At 42.0% G+C, this 23,030-nt stretch overlaps 1 protein-coding gene across 1 annotated transcript in view; it reads left to right on the forward strand.

The window, feature by feature from the left end:
• The first annotated feature begins 633 nt into the window (after positions 1 to 633).
• Positions 634 to 23,030, forward strand: part of CDHR3 (cadherin related family member 3) — a 68,794-nt gene continuing 46,397 nt past the window's right edge. The window contains exons 1-4 of the mRNA XM_077163201.1: positions 634 to 694; positions 9,279 to 9,481; positions 14,879 to 15,044; positions 17,082 to 17,179. Coding sequence (XP_077019316.1) covers positions 649 to 694; positions 9,279 to 9,481; positions 14,879 to 15,044; positions 17,082 to 17,179 — 513 coding nt within the window. The 5' untranslated portion in view covers positions 634 to 648. The remainder of the gene's footprint in view (positions 695 to 9,278; positions 9,482 to 14,878; positions 15,045 to 17,081; positions 17,180 to 23,030) is intronic.

Genomic DNA, 23,030 nt, shown 5'->3' on the forward strand with positions numbered 1-23,030 from the left:
ACTGTTCACATCACTCCCCAGTGGGTGGGAGACTTGGTCTCTCTCCACATACCTCTTTGGGAGGTGAAGGGGGATGGGTGATAGACAGAAACGAAGGGCTCTACAATCATCACTGAGTTTGCCTTGAAGAGGGGGTTTGGCCCAAGCTGTTGGCTGTTCTCTTTAGAGCTAATGCCAGTTAATTCCAGAGCTGAGTCCTACCTAACAATTCATGGCAGCAGAAAAATTCCCACCTCCCATCTCTGCTTCTGGTATCTGTTCAGGGCTATTGAGACCATTGTGAATGCACTACATGTATGTCCAGCTTTAACAGACATCTTGGTGTCTCAGCTCTTTCTTTGCATTTGTGACCTCCGTCTTGGAGAAGACAGTAGATGTGGACCTTTTAGATGGACCATGAACTGACAGGGACTGGTTGGTAGGTCTCTCAGGTACTATGCAGTCACAGGAGCAGGTGATCAAAGAACAAACAGTGCTGTGGTGTTTAGAGTCTCCCTTAGTTACCACCCAAGCTCTTGTTTGATTTCTTGCATGGCAACAAAAGCAGGAGGAGAGGATGAGTGGCATCTGGAATAAACTTTGGGTATAAGGTGGGATTCAGTTCCTGGATAATATGCTGGAAGCACACACAGAAGCGAACTATCAAATATGCAGGAAGCAGCCATTCTTCTGATGCTCCTGGGAGTCCTTTCAGGTAGGAACTCCATTTTGCCACTGGTTTTACCTTTGAAACATTTCTGGCCTCCTAGGTTTGCATGATGCCATTGTAGAAGAGGGGAAAATGCTTCTGGAAGGGTTTGTTCAACTGTTGGCTTATCTGCAATGATAAGTGAGGTGGTGCAGCTCCAGGGAGCCCTGGAAGACTGGGGTAGAGGTACCCTGGGAAGACGGATGCCTAAAGAAGCCACAACCTAGTCCATGTTTGCTGTAGATTCTTTTCTTTCCTCTTGTGTTAACTGGCCTGTGCTGGAAGGCCTCAAAGGCCTAAGATCAGGAAAATAATTTTCTTGGTGGAGCTTTATTTGTTTGTCAAGTCCATCTTTGTGGGGATTCTGGCCTTTCTCCGGATCCTGTGGGACAATTTGAGATTGGCAGATCACCCTGTGGGGAAACTGAGGGGATACTGTCTTAGTTTTGAGCAAAAAAAAAAAATGTCTTCTGATAGAAGGGACACAGATTTAACCTTGTACTTCTTACTTTTCTTTATTCAAGAACTTCAAGAATCTTGGATGCTATGTTTAATGTCAGCTTGGATTATTGAAATTAAACTTTAAAAATTTAATTTCATTTCTGGTGAGGTAATATTTGCATTATGCATGGAATTTAATCACATTAAATTTACCGATTGATTTAGGGATAATTTGCATCTTTGACGAATTATATAGTAAAACATTTAGAGTGCCTGGTATCTAGTAAATGCTTAGTAAATGTTAGTTATTATTTCTGATTATGTTTATTTCTAGCCCTTTCATTTTCTTTTTGCATTTTTAAATGGAATCTCTTCTTCCTTATATCTTTTAACTGATTTTGGTAAAATGTATAGAAGTCTATTGTTTTCTTAGATTAATTTTATCAACCTAGCCTCCTTACTGAATCTTATTTGCAATGGTTTTGCAGGTGATTCTCATGCATTTTCCACATTTGCAAATAATGAACATTTATATTCCTCCCTTCCTATTTTTATACCTCCCTATTTTACATACCCTATTTTTTCCCCTTATCTAATTGCTGAGCCTGGTATCTTCAGACCATTGTTAAATTATGATGAGTGTGGACATTCTTTTCTTGTTCCCCATCAAGCATGAGGTTAGCTTTTGGTTTGAGATAGGAATGTTTTATATGTTAAGGAGATAGATTCTACTAGTATTTTACTTGGAGCATTTATTTTTAAAATAGACATGGATTTTTAGATCCAATGCCTTTTCAAGATCCATGAAAATAACTATTTAATTTTTCCCTTTGATATAATAATGATAACTCAGTTTCCTAATATCAGGCCTTCTTTAATCTTGGGCTTTTAGGCTTGACAAAGAGCAAGAGGAATTGGCAACATGAAGCTGAGCCTTGAGCAAGTCAGACTCTGACTCCAAGTAAACCTTTGAGATTTTCTGAGAAATATAGGCTTTTAGGGCCATAATTTAAGTTAAGACATTTATTATCATTGGGGGAAGAGGGAGGTTAGGAAGAACCCAATGTCTCATAGTAAACACGATCATTTGGAATTTTATCATGGGATGTGTTAAAGGAACAGAGCACAAAGATTTTCCAAAAACACCTGAGATAGCTTATAAAAAATATATTAATCCAGCCTCCCAGCTCTGCATACACTCTGCACCACGCTTTTGCTCAACAGGTTAAACCCTAGTTTTTGGAAGGGTTGTGCTGAGAAATAGACTGTTTCTCTTTCACCAATTTTTTTGGGGGGGTGGGGTGGATCTAAGAACCTGAACGTTGCCCTCACTCCTGACACAATTGTAGGAAGGATTCCATCCTTTTTTGGGTCTAGCAGGGTTCTTTTGCATTTACTCATACCGCTCAAATGCATAAGTTTAGATCTTCTAACTGCTTAATACTGGCATTTAAGTTAGTTTTTGTTCTTTCTACCCTTATTAAGATGAGGGAAATGGAAGAGTTTCTCTTTGGGAAGCTATAGTATTTTATTCCAACAATAGCTTACAAAAGACGGCGCTTGTTTTAGTTTACCAATGCTGCTGGAATGCAATAAACCAGAAATGCACCAGCTTTTATAAAGGGGATTTATTTAGTCACAAATTTACAGTTCCTCAGAAGAAAGGCAGCTTGCTTTCTTCTGGCTTCTCTGGCACATGGGAAGGCACATAGCGACATCTATTGGCCCATTCTCTGGCTTCTGGATTCAAACAGCTTTCCCCCAAAGTGCTACCTCTACTGCATCTCCAAATGTCTGAGTCTATCTCGGCTCTGGGTGCTGAGCTGAAGTTGCGCTAGGCTCTTAAGCTCTGCTGAGCTCTCTCTTTTAAGCCTCCAGCTAATCAAATTAAATGTTACTCATTGCAGAAGGAACTCCCCTTAGCTGACTGCAGATATAATCAGCCATAGATGAATTTCACGTGCTGATTTAAGTCCACAACAATAGAACAACTGGGCACCATCTCCAGGCAAATTGACACCTGAGCCTAATTACTATAGCCCTAAAGAATATAAAGTAGACAAATCTCCCAACCATATAAATGAAATAGAGTTGAGAGAAAATAGTCTCTGGTTCCTTTGGTATCAAAGAACCACAGGTAATTTCCAGAAGCCAGCACAACCCTTCCAGAATGTATACCCATCCAAGAAGGTATACACCATGGAACTTAAAGAAAAAAGAACCTGAGATGTGATTTCCCTCTTGCTCTTAGCATATTTAAATCCACTGCAGAATGAAGCTATCTACATTTAAGAAAACCTCTAGATATTTGTGAAAACCTCTAGAGAACTAGCATTTGTATTACTCTCAGGGAAATGAAAACTGCCAGGGTGTTTAATTAAAGAGGATGCCTTACTAGTCAGAAGAGCTGGAAGAACATGAAGAGGCACCAAACCCGTCCTCCTGAGATTTGTCTACCATGAGTCTCTTCAGGAAGTCTCCACTAAATCCCCCATCTGGCCCTGGTCCTCTGCAGTGCCAGGAAAGAAAAAAGAAGCTAAGGGGGTATTACTGTTCTGGAGGAACTAGATGCAACCATTCTTAATGCTCTCATCATTTGAAAAGGCTGGAAGATGCAGCTCATTTCCAGAAAGTCTTACTGTTGGCAGATTAATAATATGCATGAGTCCAAAGAATGTTGTAAAAGATTTCAACTTTTTACTGCTACATCACTTTCCTGGTTAGTACCTACCTCAGAGGAGCCAAAGGCAGTCCCTCCTCTCAGGTCTCCCTCCTCTTCCATGAAAACATGGCAAGATGGTTGTCTTTCTCTCATCTCCTGTCTAAGCTCTCAGTTATTAGAATCCATCTGCTTTTCACCTCCCTGGAGCTGGAAGATGTTTGAAGGAAACCAGCCCTCCACAGGCCAGCACCAGAGAGATGCTTCAAGACAAACACATCTTTGGCTTGTTAATTATGACCTAGCATAATTTATGGAATAACTTGTAAAGTCACTGTCTTTTCTTGTGTGTCCTATTGGAGGCTTGCATCGTTATTCTTGCCTGGTATAGATCAGCCCCCCCAAAGGGGGTGAGTGGATGACCCATCCAGGAAGGTATACACCATGGAACTTAAAGAAACAGGAAGAAGTTGCATATAGTGAAGAAATACCATTCGACAATGCTTTTTATTTCATCAAGTAAATGCATTTTCTTACGTGGAAACAGCACTGCGAAAGTTAATTCCAGGAGGCCTAGAATTGGCCGTCTTGCTTAAGTTCCTGCATAACTTTAACCCCTGGTTAAGGCATGAAGCAAACAAATTAATAGAGTTTCTATGTAATCATGGATCTGAGCAGCTTCAAAGTGGTTTGTACCAGTCTGTAAACTTGACTTATTGATAACAGTGAGACTGATGATTTGCAGCTGGTCTCAGTGAGACCCATGGAGGGGTCTGCTGTTGAGGCTGGTTGCATAGCAGGAATATGCCTATGTAACCAGCAAAAGATATAAAAACAAACAGTGTGGGTGCCATGGCATTCCACGCATATGTTGGTGGTTCCTGATCCATGAGAGAAAGTATGCCCTGCCATGACCTTTAGAGAAGAAAGGACAAAAGGCGCTGCACCTGGCCTCTCAGGGCCCTGGCTGTGATGCATATCCTTACGTCAAAGCTGTTGCTCAGCTGTATCCTTTTCCTGCAGTGCAGTGGAGATTCGTAAGATTTGGTATTTTGGGTCCTGTGAATCTGCTTTAACAATCAAACCCAGTTTAATAGCCACTGTTAGTGCAGCACCACGGCCCTGAGACATAGAGGGAGAGAACGGCCACCCGCAGAGAAATAAAGGGACCAGCTGGCCACACAGTCAAGTAGCGACTAAGCTAAAACTTGAAGCAGCAACTCTGATTTCAAATTCCTTGCCCATTTCACAATAATTCTCCGATTTCTTTCATTACCGTAACTAGAGAGAACGAAGAGGTATTTATTGAGTAACCATCTCAGGCAAGTACTGTTGTGTGTATTGAAAGCAGCGCTATCAGGTAGAGCATCTGTACCCTATAAGGGGAGAAGATGGCGTCACCCACATTCTTGAACCACATCGTCACTTTTGGTGTCAGTGGCCCACAGTTATCAGCTTCCTCCCCTTCAACTGCAGCTGGAGAAGCCTTAATTATTCCAACACAGGCTCCTGCAAGAAGGCCTCTTTGGTCCATTTCTAGCAAGGCAATGATTCAAGGGAAACAAGCTAGCATATCATCCATCCAGATTTCAACCACAAGTGAGATTTTTACAATAGGCTCAGTGACTGATAATAAATCTTTTGTGCGCTATTCCCTTTTCAAAGTGTATGCTCCCAGCAACTCTAATTTGATACTTAAGATGCATCTTGCAAGTCAAATTCTATTAAAGCCCTCTTGGTCTCCAGCACCAAAGCATCCAAGAAAGCTTTGGAAGACCAGCCTTGAAGGACAACACATTGTGTCTTAGGGAGAACTGGCTCCTGGTGTCTAGCCTTTCCTCTGTCACTAATCAGCTGTGTGACTTTGGGCAATTGCTTAGACTTAGCTGTGTAACGAATGGGTGGAGCAGCAATTTTATGAACTTTGTGTTTCATTAATTGCTCAATTTTTAGGTTGTGGACCCTAGTCACTTTATTACTATTATTATTATTACTAATTCTGTTACTACAACTATTACTTTTTTTTAACAACAAGGGAGGTAGAGGAACTGGACATTGAACTAAAAGCCGGGAGAGCTGGCTTGACTACCTTTCTTAGCAGAATCCTCAGGGTATTTGTCTTAAGGTTTTGGGGATTGATTTGCATGATCCTGGTAGGCAGGAGGGGCCACCAGAAGGAGAAATCTCTCACAGGAATGTAGTAAGAAGGGCATATTCAAGAACATAGTCTGGCTTTATCCATACACATGGAATGGACAGTTCCCTACCTGAATGGTTTGAGGGTAACAGATTTATCTGCTTCTCCTTCAAAAATAACTGCCTCACTGCCATGTGAAATATGACCATTCAAAGTAGACTATGAAAAACTCTATAAATATAAGGAGGGAGCATGAAACTATCCAAAAACTGCTAGTTTTTCCACAGAAGCAGTCTTTCAGACCCAGGAGTCTTTGCAAAGTTACAATTAATGCAACAAGATCAATGGATATATTCTCAGCAAAGCAAACTAGTAGCTGTCAGCCGGGTGATGTTTGGGGAGCATGATTTCTCTTGCCTTCCCATTTCCCCAAAGGAAATGCACTAAGGCTGTGGGGGTCTGCCTGTTCAAGGGAAGGTGGTAGGAAGCCCTGAGTGGGGGCTTAGAAAGCATCTCATACCTGAGCCATATCAAGCTAATTCTCCAGTGCATTTTTTTTTAATGTTGTTTCAAAAATGGCCTCTTGTAGATCACATCACCCAGATCTGACATCCAGGTTGAGGGTCCAATTTTTTACAAGCCACTAGAACCATCTTGCTACACAGTTTCCAGGTCATAGAACAAGCCTGATACATCACAAATTTGTACAGTCACATGGCAAGTGTAGCACCACCAATTGACTGTAGTGGATTGGTACAATCTATTAGCTCTGAGAGCCAGGTGAGGTGAGCCTGGGCCCACCAAACCACTTACACAGTGTGGCATCTCTGGTTATCTAACCACTCTGTGCCTCTTTTCTCTCATTGTGGTTGGTAATACCTACATCATAGGTTTGGGTTGGCAGACGATGAGCTCAGATAGCAAAGGACCAAGCATAATGTCTTGTGAGTAGGCAAGATACGCACGAGTATCTTGTAGTAAAGGCAAGTGGTTACTTATTTTAGACTTTTGTTTGGAGACTATTCATTTTTCTTGAGAAAAACTTAGCAAGTTGTATCTTTGCTTAAATATCCTTAGGGGCTCCCTTCATCCTTGCCAAGGGTTGGGGTAGTGTGGGAGTAGAGAACAAATCACTGGGGTAGGAGATCGAGGGGAGTGACATGTATGGGTAAGAAGGTGTAGATTCTTTAAGACAAATTGTTAACAATTGATTTTGTTTATGGCCATCCTTGTCCCACTGAATAGTGAAGAAACATTCTCAGGAACAGCTCAAGAAGCCCTAGTGACTTTCATTTGTGGGAAAAGACAGTGCAAGGGAATTATACCAATAAATTATGCCAATGAAACCCAACCTACCTAAGCAATCAATTATTTTGCTCATTTTGAGAAACAGTTTTGGGGAACTTTTTTGTCTCCACTTCAAACAAGAGCTCTAGAGTCCCATCCACTGTATTTTCCTCTTAGTTTTTTTGCATGGGCAGGCTCCGGTAACTGAACCCAGGTCCCTGGCATGGCAGGCGAGAACTCTGCCACTGAGCCACTGTCACACTGCCCCCTCCTAGTTTTTATTTATCACAAAGTGCTGTTATATTGAAGTCAATTTTAATAGATTAAAAAACCTCTTCATATTCCCATCATCCTAAACCTCAGCTGTTTTGCTGTTTCTAAGTTCTTGCATTGTCCTTGTCCGTAAACTTGATAATTCTGTGAACAAAAACAACTTATGCATAATGCATTTTAGTCTCTAAACTAAATAAAATGACTTGAGATTGATAAAAGCTCATATCAATAAATGTGCTTATATTTCAATTTTTTCTGCAGTTCCATTCACTCCCCTGACACCCCACCCACTCCCACCCTCACCCCCAGTGAAATAAGAACATTCTCTTGCAAAACAATATTTTTCCGTGGCTTATTTGTTTCTAGAAATTGTATATCTCCCAATAGGACAGGCCCTTCCACTGTTCCTCTTTTCTTGCCCCAGGTTTTTTTCCCCAGTGGCTGATGGTGGCCAGGACTTGGAAGCTGTAGTGGGGTGGTAGTAGAAGCCTGCAAGTCCTGTGGCCGGGATGGTGGTTCCCTCAAGGTGCACTGATGGACGCTTCTCTGAGCCCCTCAAAAACAAACATGCTCCCAGTCAGTGCAGAAACAGACATGCAAACAAACACTGCACTACAATTTAATGAGAACTAAACCGGAAATATGCGAAATGTACCGTAGTGACATAAAGATGGTGGTGGTTGTCTTTGTTTGGGATGATAGTCAAGAAATTTAGAGGATTCATGGAGGCAATGATCCTTGGTTAGATGTTTGAGCAAATGGAAAACATGGAGGAAGGATATTCTAGAGAGAGGATATAGCCCGTGTGAAGATAAGGAGATAATGCAGACTTTGTTGTGAATTTTGGCTTTGTTATTAATTTTGGCTTTGTTATTTATTAGCTGTGTGTCCTTGAGCTGTTTCCTCATTGGCAAAATGATTATATCAATACCTATCTCAGAGGGTTGTTTTGAGCAGTAACTGAGATAAAGGATTTTTCACTGTGTGCTTACTTGTGGGCATGCTGGATAAATGGTAGCGTCATTACGGTGTGCTGCTCTCCTCTGCCCTGGCAACATTTCTCAGAGTGTCCTGGAGGCCTTAGAATGGTCTCAAGGCTTTCCTGGAAGAAACATGCTTGCACTTAAATTGTAAAGTTCCTTATCTGTAATACAGCCCAAGGCAATTCACATGCTCTCCTGGAGCCTCTTATTTCCTATTCTGTGGAAGAGGGATTAACCTAGCTACCAGGGAGTACTGGCTGACCCTCAACGTGTTGCCAATAGCATCCAGTAATAACAAATAATACTCCTTGAGATTACTGATGGAGGTGAGGAGATCCACTGTGCTTTTGGAGCTCTCCAGGCATTCTCAATTCTCAGATGAGCTCATTAGTCAAACACACAGAGAAGGAAGAGAAGGTAGTTTGTAAGCTGCCGGGCCCTTGTAAAACAGATGTCATTGCCAGACTGGATCCTTCAGTGGGTGCCGATTTCCCATGCAGCATGTTTCTCTTTCCCTGGCTCTTCACAAAAGCCAGGAGAAAGAAGAATGAAAACTGGGAGACAAGAGAAAAATCAGCAGCTTTATTTACCTAGTTCTAGTGCAGATTTCATGGTTGTTTTCTTGGCCTCCAGAAGATCTTGTATTTCCACTCAAGCGCTTGGCAAGAATGTTTGTTCTTGGGGAATACCCAGATACCATCCTTGCTCCCAAGCCATGAACTGAAGCCATCAACCAAGCTGTTAAGTCCCTTTTGTTCCCAGCAAAAGGCTTTGTGTTCATGACATTTTGTATCCTTTTTAAATCGGCAGAGGGAGAGGCACTGCACTTAATCCAGTTACCTGCTACCAGCAACGTGGCAGAGAATTCTCCGCCTGGGACTTCAGTGCACAAGTTTTCTGTGAAACTCTCAGCATCACTGTCACCTGTGAGCCCAGGGTTTCCCCTGGTTATCAATTCAAGTCCCCTTACTGAAGCCTTCAGGGTGAATTCGCTGTCAGGCACCGACTTTGAGGTAAGTAGCAGCTGCCGTGGAAGCGTTCTACAGGTGGTGTCTGAAGATGGCAGTGGATGGGACTCTACAGCTGTGATCATTTCCTCCTCTTTGCCCAGATTTTGTCTTCCCTATTGTAAGATCCAGAAGTCCTGTTTGAGGCATCCTAGAACCCTCTCTGCTAAGATGGCCCTGTCGCCCTTGGAACCTCTTTCTCCATTTAATCCAATCCAATTGGACATTATACTCAATTGGTTATTAATAGATGATTTGTTTCTTACTGCCGACAACCTCACAAGATACCAAGTGTTAGGCATGTGGCTGGTGACCAAAGTTTTGGGTAGAAAAATTTGAGTATTGATCTCCCTGAAAGCCAGGCCTTCACAGACTTGTGTCTGGTGAGCCTGCTTTTCTATAATTCTATGAGATCAAAGAAGAGATTTAGTTAAAATGGAAGACACACAGCCTTAGTAAAAGTACATCTAAATGTCTAGCCCTACTGTATGAAAGCTTTCTCTTGGGTAAGTCAGCCAATCCTTCACATTCAAGAGCTATACAGCTGCTGCGCCATGGTCTACTTTGTTGTCTGGGCATTTCCAAAGTTATTGCTTCCCCTTAGACAGGACAAATCTGCTCATTGCATGGCCAGCTGTTTTCCACTGATAACCTCAGGGATCTTCTAAATGGTAGCCATCACGACGGTCTGCTGCTCTCCTCTGTCCTGGCAACATTACTCAGGGTGTCCTGGAGAACTTAGAATTGTCCCAAGGCTTTCCTGGAAGAAACATGCTTTCTTAAGGATGCTTAAAGGGACAGGTGTCAGCATCTACCTAAACTGTAGTTCCTCCCAGCCCCACCCTTTTACTCACTGGTTTGGGAACCTCTTGCAATTATTATCAACCTAGTCCCTGTCCTGCCTGCCGTTCTTGCAGTTCTTGCAGAACCCAGCGGGTCCAGGCTTGTTTGGCCCCGACTCTGCTGCTTCCCTGAGGTATGTACTAGGGGTTCTCAAACCTGTCTGATCATCAGAGTCACTCAAGGGGCTTTCGAAAGTGCATATACCTGGGCAGCACAGTAGACCTATAGAATCCATGGCTTGAGGACCAGTGCCCAGCATCTGGGATTCTCCTCTCTCCAGGGCTATGCCTATAAGGAGCAGTCTTCACCTCAGCCTCCAGTTCATCTTCCTGGGCCCAAATGCTGGTTCTGTGACTTAACTGCCCTACCTGCTCCCCTGACCTCTGGCTTGTCTTTTAACAGCTGCTGCTTGTCTGTTCCTCTAAGCCTTATCAATTGCTTACACTTATATAGCACTTAGTATATGCTGGAGTTATTGAAAGTGCTTTATATGTATTTGCTCTTTTAATCCTCAAAGCAATCCACTGATTGTATTACCCACTTTTCACAGATGGGGAAAATAAATCACAGAGAAATTATGTAAGTTGCTCTGGGTTACATAGCTAGTAGGTAGCTGAGCTGAAATTGGAACCCAGGAAGTCTGGCTCCAGAGCTTTCATTTTTTTAAAAGCAGCTTTATTGAGATATAATTCATATATTATAAAATTCATCCCTTTAAGATGTACAACTCTATGGATTTTTCTTTTTAGTATGTTCAGAGTTGTGCAATCATCACTACGATCTAAATTGAGAACATTTTTATTACCCCAAAAAGAAATCCCTTATCTATTAATGGTTACTCCTTATTCCTTTCTGCCTGCCCTGGCAACCCCTAATCTACTTTCTGTCTCTATAAACTTGCCTATTCCAGATATTTCTTATCAACTGGACCACACAGTATGTGGTCTTTTGTGACTGGCTTTCACTTAGCAAAAAGTTTTCAAGGTTCATCCATGTGTTGTCTGTATCCATGCTCCATTTCTTTTTACTGCTGAATAATATTCTGTTTTATGGATATGCCACATTTTATTTAATTTTTCTTCAGTTGACAGACATTTGGGACTCATTCTTAACTGCTAAATTGTACCACCTCTAATGATGATGATGATGACAATGCTTCAGATTTGCATAGTTTCCAGGGCAGGTTCACACACCTAATCTCTTGATTGTTGTGACCACCTTGAAATTATTATTGCTTAAACATTTTTTATTCTTATTTTAGAAATAATTTAATTGAGAGACAGCAAGGTTAATTGATTTGTCCAAGACTCATCACTAGTAAAGGATAAAATAAGAACTTGACTCAGATTGTTTGACCCCCACAGCCCAGGCTCTTTCTCCTATGCTGCCAGCACTTTTTTTTTTATAAGACCCCAAATCGTTCTTTAGAGGTCCTGCCTTTCCCACATTCTATGTGATTCAAGCAGGGATGTCAACCAAGGAAGAATTCTGTCCTGTTCCTAACTTCTAGAATGACAAATTCTTAGCTCCTGAACCAATCTCAGCTCAAGAGTTTGGTGTTTTGCTCTCCTGTCCAGGTGCTGCCCTCCTGGTACCTGGTAGCAGCCCAGGACCCTGGCTTGGTACTAGGATGGACCACAGGTTCACAAGCCCTGAAACCCTGAAGCTTAAGAATTGTTTGCTTCTTCCCAGAAACTACCCAACATCATCAACCATCCCCTCCAACAAAATCCTGTTCTGCTGCCTCAAATGCTCACAAGAGCCACTTCTGCCACCTTCAGAACATAGGAATGCCTCCCCATGGCAGATCCTGACCCATCCTTGAGTAACCCTGGTGCCCTAGAGGATGACGAGTTCAGTGATGAAATTAGTGGGCCCAGAGGCTGGGTCACTGTTGGCCTTGGAATTCATTGTTCAGGGTCTTCCATGGGTGAGCTCAGCTCATGCCACAGCCCAGGCCTCCCTCCTTTGAGACACTGTGTTCCAGGCTCCTGAAAGGGCGGATGATCAATCAGGATAACAAGGCCCATTTAGAGAGCACCTGCTCCCCGGTAGGCTCTCCCTAAATATTTTGTATGACTCTTCTCCCTTCATACTCACAACAATGCTATGAAATGGTGTATAGTTATTATTTGCATAGTAAAGGTGGGGGAACTGAGGCATAGAGAGACTGAGAGACTTGCCAGGTTTACATAGCTAGGAGGTGGAAGACCTGAGACTTGAGATCAGGCAGGCTGGCCCAAAGACCTTGCTATAATCCCTTTGCTGGGCTGGCTCACTGTTGCCCAGCAAGAGATGTCAGAACGTTCTTTGGCCACCAGTGGCTAATTATCCATCAGGAGTTTTCTCATGGAGCAGCCCCAAGAAGGACAGCCCTAAAAAACCAGGGAGGTGTGACTGCTGAGCTCAGCAGTTGTGAAGACAGGGCAGCAGGCCACGGAGCTTGAGGAGGTGGGATGTAGGCTTATGCCTGCTTCCCTTTCATTTGCCCATATCTGAGCCTGACTTACCCTTTTCCCATCTATTGTCTGGAGCACTGTGGACTTGAGCTTGCCAGTTTTGCCAATTTCCTGTCGTCTTGCATGACTGCAAATTTTCCCAGCCTTGGCCAGAATGACCTCAAACTTGACATGCTTAAAACCAAACTTACCATCTTTCATCAAAACCAAGTGTGTGGGCTCATAGCCAGATTGCCTATGACCAAACCAGGCTCCACCACTCCTAGCTCTGTGACTTTAGATGTTCCTAACCCTCCCTGCCTTAGTTTCCTTACATGTGAAATGGGGAGAAGTTTTACCAGTCTATAGCTGTTGTGATGATTAAATGAAACAAAACTACTTAGCAAGAGCCTGGCACAAAATAAACACTTAATAAATGCTGGTAACAATAACAACAGTGAAAGCATAATGTCCTTTTGTGTTGATGGCATCCCATTCCTTTGATTCCAAGATGAAATATTTTTGGATCACTTTTTGACTGTTTGATGTCCTTCTTCTGATGTATTAGAACTAGCTCCCCCAGGAGATGGGGCTGGCGGTAGGTAAAACTGTGGTTAAGGATCTATCGACACTTAGGGTTCAGGAGAAGGCTCCAGACTTAGTAGGAAACTAGGGGATAAATCAGGAAACAGCGTTCTTTCTTGACAGAGGGGGTTACTCTGAACATACATTCATTAAATGTTTTTTAACTACCTAATGATAATAAAAGTAGTTGCTAGTGCCGGACATGTTCTAAGTACGTTTCATGGAGCTGCTCATTTAAGACTAGCAACCTATAAGATAGGTGCTGCTATTATCCTCATTTTACAGATGGGGAAACTGAGGTAAAGTAAGTGGGAAGACCGGGCTTTGAAGCCCAGCAGGCTGGCTCCAGAGTCTATGCTCTTGACCTCTCTGGTATGTTGCCTCTCATCTACCATGTGTCAAGAACAGAGCCCAGGTAATCTCCATTCATGTGGCTACCAGGTCGATCCTGCCCACCGATGGCGGCAAGACCACCTCTCCTTCTTCCTAATCACACCTCCCTCCACTGTGGCTGTTCTCCCTTCTCAATCAATCTAACGCCTCAAAGTCAAACACAGTGCCCTCTGCTGCCTCCTCTGTGAACACTTCCCTACTCAACACAGCTCACCTGTGCTTCCCTCTCCTGATTTTTCATAGTGACCTGGTTGGTTATGCTTGTATTATACTAAAATATGCTTCCAAGTGTTTAACTAGACAAGAATTATTTCCCTAATAACTATTTTTGCGTGGAAACAAAATCAGGGAAAAGTAAAGTGACTTCCCCAAGGTCATGGAGAAGTGCAGGGTAGAAATGAGATCAGAGCCCAGTGTTCTCTTCATTATGAGATGCTGAATGTCTCATTACTTGGTCTCAGTATTAATTACCAAAAGGTTCTATTAGCATAATTAAGGACATTTATGAATTTTAGTCCTTGATATCCCAAAGGACTCTGGGCCTTCTGGGAGTTCTGGGAGCTAAGTTAGTTGCAGGGATACGCATATAGACATGAGAGTTCTTGGAACCAGGCCACCCTTTCTAAAGCTCTGGTTACCTCCACTTAACCTCAGCAGAATTCTCCCAACATGGTCTGCCAGGATTCCAGGCAGAAACATCCCCAGATTCTGGTGATATCTCTCTGGCCCTATTTCTTGATGTCCCTCCCACATGTCCAAAACACTTATACAGAGCACAAAAGCCCCTGACATTGGGAGAATGTGGGGAAAGACACTCAAAATGTGAATGCCTGTTGATAGAGTAAACATCATTCCTTATTTATGCAGATGCACCCAGTGTCTCTTCTGTTGTTTATTCTTGGATGTGGCCTTGGGAAAAGTTAACAGCAATCAGTTGAAGTAGAAGTCCCTTTACTTTTTTGTGTTTGTGTCATAGAGTTTATGTTGGAAGGACTAAGATAAAGCAAGTTCTTCTGATAGTGAATGAAAGCTGTTCTCCAGAATGCTAGTTGCATCCTTCCTGGTAACATCCATTTGCAAAATGCATGAGTGCAAGACAGAGCTTCCTTCACATGATTACTGACAATTTTGCATTTGGTTTTAGGTTGTCACCACTGGGAAGGAACAACTAGATTTTGAAACAGGACCAAACATCTTTGATTTGCAGATTTATGTTAAGGATGAGGTTGGTGTCACAGACCTTCAGATCCTGACTGTCCAGGTAACAGATGTGAATGAGCCGCCTGAGTTTCAAGGCAACTTGGCGAAAGGTAAGATACACTGGTGGATGTGCAATGCAGTCCAGACGGTGGCATCAGGAAAGACCCTGAGGGATCGAGGAAAACAAAAAAGTAAATAAATAGCAGATGTTTTCCCTGGAAAAGGCAGCTGCCTGATGAGCATAGAACAAATGAAATGTCCATCAGCTTGATAATAGTGTCTAGCAACTTACAAAGCCCCTCACGTTCCTGGTTTCTTTTGGTCTCCTCCCAAGCCTGTGGAGGAAACTGAGGCTCGGACACCTCAAGTGGATCTTTCTGGAAAATCCTGTGCCGAGCCCATTATAGATTCAACACTGTGTACTGAGGCCATTGGAGACTTGTTCAATTGCCCCATGGAATCTGTGTTCAGGGTCTGCAGAGAGAAGGGACAATATTGTTTCTGGAGCATAGGGTAACTTCCCACATGAGGTTACCCCAGCTCATGGTTTAAACACCATTCAAATGCTGAACCCTCCCTCACACACCACAGGACTGTATTTACCATCCAGACTCTCCCCTGAACTCCAAACTCAAATATACAACTGTCTTGGCCAACATCTTTACCTGGATGTCTAATGGGTCCCAAATCTAATATGTCCCCAAACCAAACTTTTGGATACCCCACCCACCCACCATATGACCTATCCAATTCTGCTTCTCCTGTGTGTCTCAATTTATAGTCTCGCAGTATAAAATTCTTGGTTGGCAATTATTTTCTTTTAGCACTTTAAATATTTCATCCCACAGCCTTCTTGGCTCCATGGCTTCTGAAGATAAGTCTGACCTTAATCTTTTTTTTTTTTTAATTGAGAAATCTTCACACACATACAGTTCATGCATGGTATATAATGAATGACTCACAATATCATCACATTGTTGTGTATTCATCACCATGATCATTTTTAGAACATTTGCATCACTCCAGATGACCTTAATCTTTTTTTTTGACATTTTAAGGACAGTTTTTATTATATTAAATTGCTTTCTACTTTAGACAATGGTGGTAAAACAAATCCACCCATCAGCATTACCAATTTCTACAATATAAAATTTATGTTTAAAATATTAAGTAACATTTTATTATAATAAAAATTAAATTATGAAACATATCATTTTCAATTTAAAGCTAAAAACTGTTAATTCTTCTTTGAGATGAAGATCCAAGTCTAAATTTCTATTTAGAAACTTGAAAATGTGTTCTAATCAACCATTATATTTTGTTATCTTTCTTTTTTTAAAAATATTTTTATTGAGAAATCTTCACACACATACAGTCCATACATGGTGTACATTCAATGGCTCACAATATTATCACGTAGTTGTGCATTCATCACCATGATCACTTTTAGAGCATTTACATCACTCCAGGTGATCTTAATCTTTTAATATTTGCAGACATGCCTGTGGAATGTAGATGGCAGCTCTGTCAGTGCAGAGCTGGGGGCCTTCAGGCAGGGCTGGTGGTGCCTCGTGGTACGCCTGCTTCTCCCTCCTCTTGACAGCCAAGAATGACTGAAGAACTCAATTTCTGTTCCCTTTCCTGAGCCTCTGGAAACCCTTTCCTCTTCCATCTCCTCTCTTTTCCACCATAAAAACCCTCATTTCTGCTGACTGTTTTCTGCTGAGATGATAAGTGCATCTTACGGTGTTAGGTTAGCTATGTTTAGGAGGAATCTGCCCATCACAGCGAACCTAGGTCAGGGAGCAGCCTCACAAAGGAGGCTCCTATCTGTGGTTGCTTCCAGGCTCTTCCCTTATCACCTCCTTCTCCCCCAACAATAGAGTTCTGGGTCATCTGTCAACAAAAGAAGTAAATGGAGAGTCGATCCTGCCTTGGCCAACTCTAGTTCTGTATTAAATTCCCCTAAATGGATGCTGTCACGTGAGTTGGCCAGTGGTCTCATTCATGGCCTTAGTGCCTCCCTCTTTCCCCAAATGCCAATAACCTTAGTCCTCTTTGGACGTGTATGGCTGCTTCAGTTTGGGAATTCCTCCTTTGCTCTGTCGGATAAAATGTTTCTTGTTCCACTTTGAACACTGGTATAGGTATAGATCTCTACATAGCAGAAGGAACAAACCCTGGGTCCATTTACCAGCTTGAGGCCTTTGATCCAGAAGACACAAGCCGAAACATTCCCCTGAGTGTAAGTCTCCTTGTTAAACTGAAGAGAAGTTTGCCTGTGCCATCTCTGACATGGAAGCCACATGTCCTGTGTCTAAACCGGGCGGGTTTAGGCAGTGGACATGGGGGATATATGCTGTTGATTTCTAAAGCATATACTACTGGAAATGGTTGGAATAGGTGAGAGGTCTCAGAGACAGATACCCTAGATTGGATTCGTTGCTATGTGTGATCTTGACAAGTCCTTGACCTCCCTGAGCTTCAGTTTCTTATCTGTAAAATGGGAATAAAAATACTTATGTAGGTGGGTTCTTTGCATGGTGCCTGGCATAGTGAAATGCCAATATTTTTAAAACCCTAGCTGATAAAAATCCACCTATATTATTTTAAAAGTAAGCATAAAATAAACACCCTTGAGGTCAGACATTTACATGATAGAAGTACAAGTATTCACTGAAGTTGTGCTGGCTCAGGGATTCAGGCTCAGTGACATTCTGTTGACAGCACAGATGGCAATGGCCCATCCTCTTCAAGAGATGAAACTGCTTGGAGCCAAGTTAAAAAATAAAAAAATTAAAAAAAAAAAAGAAGAATCCTAGAATTTCCAGGCCATAAAGAACACTCCACCCTGGAGAGTTAGTTGCTATTTGGTTCAGTTTGAAACAGGTGATATCTCTTCCCTTCCTTTCAAATCAGGTTCTTCAATGGAGCTACCAGGGGGGCTTCTGGAACCACCAACCCTTAGAGAAAGCCCCTTAATTTGTCCTTGGGTGTGGATGTCTCAGCTTCTACCCTGCCCATTGATGTGGCAGGGTGCATTCACTGCAGCTGGGCAGCCCTGGTTGGGGAAAGAGAAAAAAGAAGCTACTCCCACCCCACTATCCTTAGAGCAGGCATTAATCCTTCAAATCCTACCTTATAAAGAACAGACTGCTTGAAAGATGACACTCGGCAAATGGGTAACACCAGGAGGCTGTTTCTGCTAATTTGCAGCTTCAACAGGCATACTTTTTCTAACTGAAGGAAGCCAACATTGGGAAGAAACTTCAGGACCAACAAAATATAGTCTATGGGGTCTGAAAGCTTTCTAAAAATTACTGGACATATCTTGAAGTTAGGGAATAGTCCATTTTTATTAGATGATCCTTATGTCTACAAAAATCATCCATTCATTCAATCACTCATTCATTCAAGATACATTCATGTCAATATTTGTATGAATAAGTGAATGAATATGCGAACACTTTCTGGGCCTCTGCTATGTACTAGGAGCAATGCTAGCTGCTTTACATACCTACTTATTAATAATATACTTATAGTATCAATTAGGAATTTGTCTACCAATTACAGAAAACTTAACCTGCCTGCAGGCAGGCTGTCCAGGACCCGGTACAGCTACTCAATGGTGCCATTGGAGAACTGGGCTTTTCCTATTTTTCTACTCTTCCATCTAGAGTATATTGGCTTTGCCCTCTTTTTTGCTTTCTTCCTAGTTACAAGATGGCTGCAGTACCTCCAGTCTTTATCTCTGAGTTCCAGGCAGGAATGATACCAATCAAACACAGGGTTCTCTGCCCAATGCACATAACAGACAATCAAAGGGAGGAAGAGTTTATTGCACAGCAAAGCAAGGAGAACAGATATGGCCCATGGGCCTAAAAACTGTCTCCCTGAGCCTGAGTGTAGGGTTTCTATGGATTTAAAGAAGGGGAGATGGAATTATTACAATTACAATAACAAATTTGAATAATTACAATTTATAAATGTAAAGTAGTGAGCAGAGCTAGACTACAACCAAACTAGAATAACCATTATAATAACAAATAACTTCCTACTGTAATCAGGGGGTAGTTCTAGGCTGCCTCAATTTCCTTCATTAATATTAGCAGATTATTTTTGTAATTATAAGACTCTAAAGTTGTAAGACAGGATGGGTTTCAGTAATGTCAGGTATTTCCTTTTGGCTACTCTGCAATATGCTAGAAAGTAAGAAAAGGGCATCTTTATAATGATTCAGTCATCACAGTTGTTTGTTGAAACTTAATTTCTCAGTAACAGGAAGAAGAAGAAAGAAGAAAGCAGGAAGGCATAAAGAGTGAGGGGTATGCCAGTCCAGTCTGTCCCTTTTTGGCAGAATAACAAAAAGTGGTCAGAACTGATTATGTCCTATACTACTATTATTTGGCAGTGAACATGGGAAAAGGAATTCTGAGTGGGGATTAGATGAGAAACCAAAAGTATCGTACCTCCCATATATTTAGTGCATTTCATCAGTTACGGAGGATCTGCTCTGTGCCAGGCTTTCTATTAGATCCTCTGGATACAAAGATGAGTAAGATCCATTTGTCTCAGGAGGTTTACAGTCTGGATGGGAGACATTCATGCATACAAAAAATAATTATAGTCCAATATGATAATTGCTGTAAAGTGTGTACCAGATGCAGCGGGGGCAAAGAGGAAGGACTTTCAGCCGTGAAGAAAAATACTGTATTTATTTTTAAATCTACATTTTTGATACTTTTTTTTTTCAAATTAGCCAGAAGGATTAAGGTCATGGCCCCCTTAAAAACACCTCATGGGACAGGTTGTTACTTTTCAGGGGAAGGGAAATAGCCCAGGTGGGAAGAAATTGCAGCAGGTGTTAGTCCCTGAGAAGAAAATGTGGTGCCATCAAAAGACACTGGCAGCAGCTGAACGGTGCAGGAGCTTGGAACTGGGTGGTTAGAATGGTGCCTTCTGTAGTGAGTTTAGGAGTTGTTTGGGAGTGTAGGTGCTCAAAGTTGTAGCAGAAAGTGTTGATGAAGCATTTAACACCTGCACAAGAACCAGCAGCTGCACAGAAAGTTGACAGCCAGCCTGCACAAGCAGTGAACATGATATAGAAGGAAACTTTCTCCAGTGAGAAAGTGGTAATAACAGTTTAGGGAGTAACGTATTATGGCCTTTGTACTTAGAAATTTGATTCTGGGCATTTTGGGAATAAATGACATATTTTGCTCATGGTAAAAGGAGGATTGGTTAATTTGCTGTTAACTGAACCTGTGCTTCTTAACCTTGGCCATAAATTGAAATCACCAAGGGAAGCTTTGAGAACTACAGATGCGTGGGTCCCAGCCCCTCAGCGTCTGATGCTACTGTGCTGGGGGTAGCTTCGGCATCAGGATTTTAAAGCCCACTAGCCAACTGTCCAAGTCCTTTTGGAGTTTTGAGTTCTGTGGGTCTGGAATAGGCTTGGGAATCTGCATATTTGTCAAACATCCCAGGTAATTCTTCCAGTCAGAAAGCCTGGGACCACTGGTTCATGAGTGTTTCTCCAAGGACGTTCAGGCCCTGTGTAAGAGCATACTCAGAATGCTTTTAAAAATTGCAAGTTCCTGACGTCTGCATCCAAATGCTGACACACAGTCTCTGCTTTTGAGGCCCAAGAATCGCAACCTTCCCAGGTGATCCTGATGCACACTATACTGCAGAACACTGAACTAAAATAAACAAAGACAGGCTGTAATAAAACCCCAAAGCATGTGCATGAAGGGACTTAGGCTTGGTTTGTGCTCCATGAATCACCTTGCTGCTGGCAGCAACTAGAGGTGAAGGATGAATTAAAAAAAATAGCTCTAGGACACCTGTGTAACCCTAGCTCCTTTAAATGACAAATACTACAGCCCTTATCTAGCTTAATGAAATGAAATTGTGTCACAGGTAATGTAAAATAGGGGCTAACCCAGAAACCAATGACATTTGTTCCTACCTTTAAAAACAAATTAAGATGTGGTTTTACATAGTTTAGACCAGCGCTGTCCAATTAGAGCTATACCACGAGCCACAAATGAAAGCCACATATGTCAGTTTAAATGTTCTAGAAGCCACATTAAAGAGTAAAAAGAAACAAATGGAGTACATTTTTTTTGGAATAAAATTTTCATAATAAATTTAATTTAAATATATTAAAAAATTATCAGTTCTACTTAAGACAATCAGTAAAAGATTTTACATTTTTTTTGCATGATGTCTTCAAAATCAGTGTGCATGTTGCACGTACAATCCACCTCCATAGTCACATTTCATGTGCTCAGTAGTCACATATACACCTGCCTAATGGCTACTGAAATGGTCAGTGCTGACTTAGAGCCAACATTAGCTCCCCCTCCCTGTGCACCTTCTGTGTTATGATAGGTGCAGGGAAAACAGGGATGTAAATAAGAGGCTCAGAATATAAAGACGGATGATCTGCATATGAATAACTATATTTCTTGGGATTTCTTCTCTGTGTCCACTCTGTTCTGTCCTTCTCCACTTCCTGCAAGACCCTACACAAGACCCCCAGCCCCCATACATACGCACACACATCCAACCCCCACACTTCCTCCTGCCCCTTCTGCTTGGAAATGGCCACCGTGACTGCAGCTGAGCTTTCTTGGAGGCTCTCAGGACATTAATCAGTTTCACAGCTGGAGGCAAACTGATCTCGTGCAGCAGTTCCTCCATTAAGGGGCTTTCTTTTGGCCCTTCCATTAAGGAAGGACTTTTGCATAAAGTGAAATGTGCTTTGTCTTCACCAGGGCAGACAAAAGGATTACATTAAAAGAGCAATAATAACTTTGCTACTAGCCAGGCTACTGGGAGGGCAAAATGGGGAGTAATTCTTTCTCTCTCTGCCTCTATGTTGCTCATGCTGCTCTCCTGGGCCCAAAAGCTCTTCCTGGGACTGAAGTGATCATGACATGCTGACCTGACCATAGAAGGGTCCTGGCTGGTTGGGAATTTTCAAGTCTGTTGAGCAGCCCCTTTTTTCACAGATGAAGGAGGGAACTGAGGTCCTTGTCTGGGCCAGGTAACTCCATTGAGAACCAAGGTCTCCTGACCCCAGCTCCCTTTCATCCCTTGAGCCCTTTCTGGTAATTCTGCATTGGTGTTCTGCCCCTTTCTTTCCTGAGCCACAGCTTTCCCTTAGCCTCTCCCCACCCAGTTTTATATTTCAGTTTAGTCTGAATATTTTGTTGAAAGCCTCAGTTCCTTCCTGGCATCTGGCCTGCTAACTCACTGGAGGGCTTTGTATAAGGTGTTTGCACTCCAGGCTCTTCTTAAAATGTTCAAGAAAGGGAAAAACACTGGAATTGGCAACTCCCATTCCAAATACATCACCACCGATTGCCATTCATAGCATTGGGAGAGCCACTGTCTTGAATAAATGGGGATCATTGCCCTAAAGATTAGTGGAGCTTGAATCAGGCAGAACAGGACACAGACTGAACATGAAAAAAGGAAGACAAAATGTGAGAGGATGGGATCTGCAGCTTTATCAGGAAAGGATTCTATTATTAATAGCATTTTGCATTTATAAATGTTTCTCTTCTAAAAACACCCAGATACTTGTCTATGAACCACTTAGCTCATCCAGCACAAGCAAATGCCCAGTTAAAGGCTTGTGGGATTTTTAAATATTTTTATTGTAAACCTTAACAAACATTCAAACATTTTTGACATACAAACATCCTTGCACGGTATACAATCAATGGCTCACAATATCATCACATAGTTGTATATTCATCAGCATGATCATTTTTTTTTTAACATTTGCATCTCTCCAGCAAAAGAAATAATAAAAAAAAACACATAAAAACTCATATGTACCATACCCCTTACCCCTCCCTCTCACTGACCACCAGCATTTCTATCTATTCGATTTATTTTAACCTTTGTTCCCCCTATTATTTATTTTTCATCCACATTATTTACTCATCTGCCCATACTATAGATAAAAGAAGCATCAGACACAAGATTTTCACAGTCACACAGTCACATTTTAAAAGGTATATCATTATACAATCATCTTCAGGAAACTTAGCTACCGGAACACAGCTCTGTAGTTTCAG

The sequence above is a fragment of the Tamandua tetradactyla genome, chromosome 1, assembly GCF_023851605.1.
Source record: "Tamandua tetradactyla isolate mTamTet1 chromosome 1, mTamTet1.pri, whole genome shotgun sequence".
Lineage (NCBI taxonomy): Eukaryota > Metazoa > Chordata > Mammalia > Pilosa > Myrmecophagidae > Tamandua > Tamandua tetradactyla.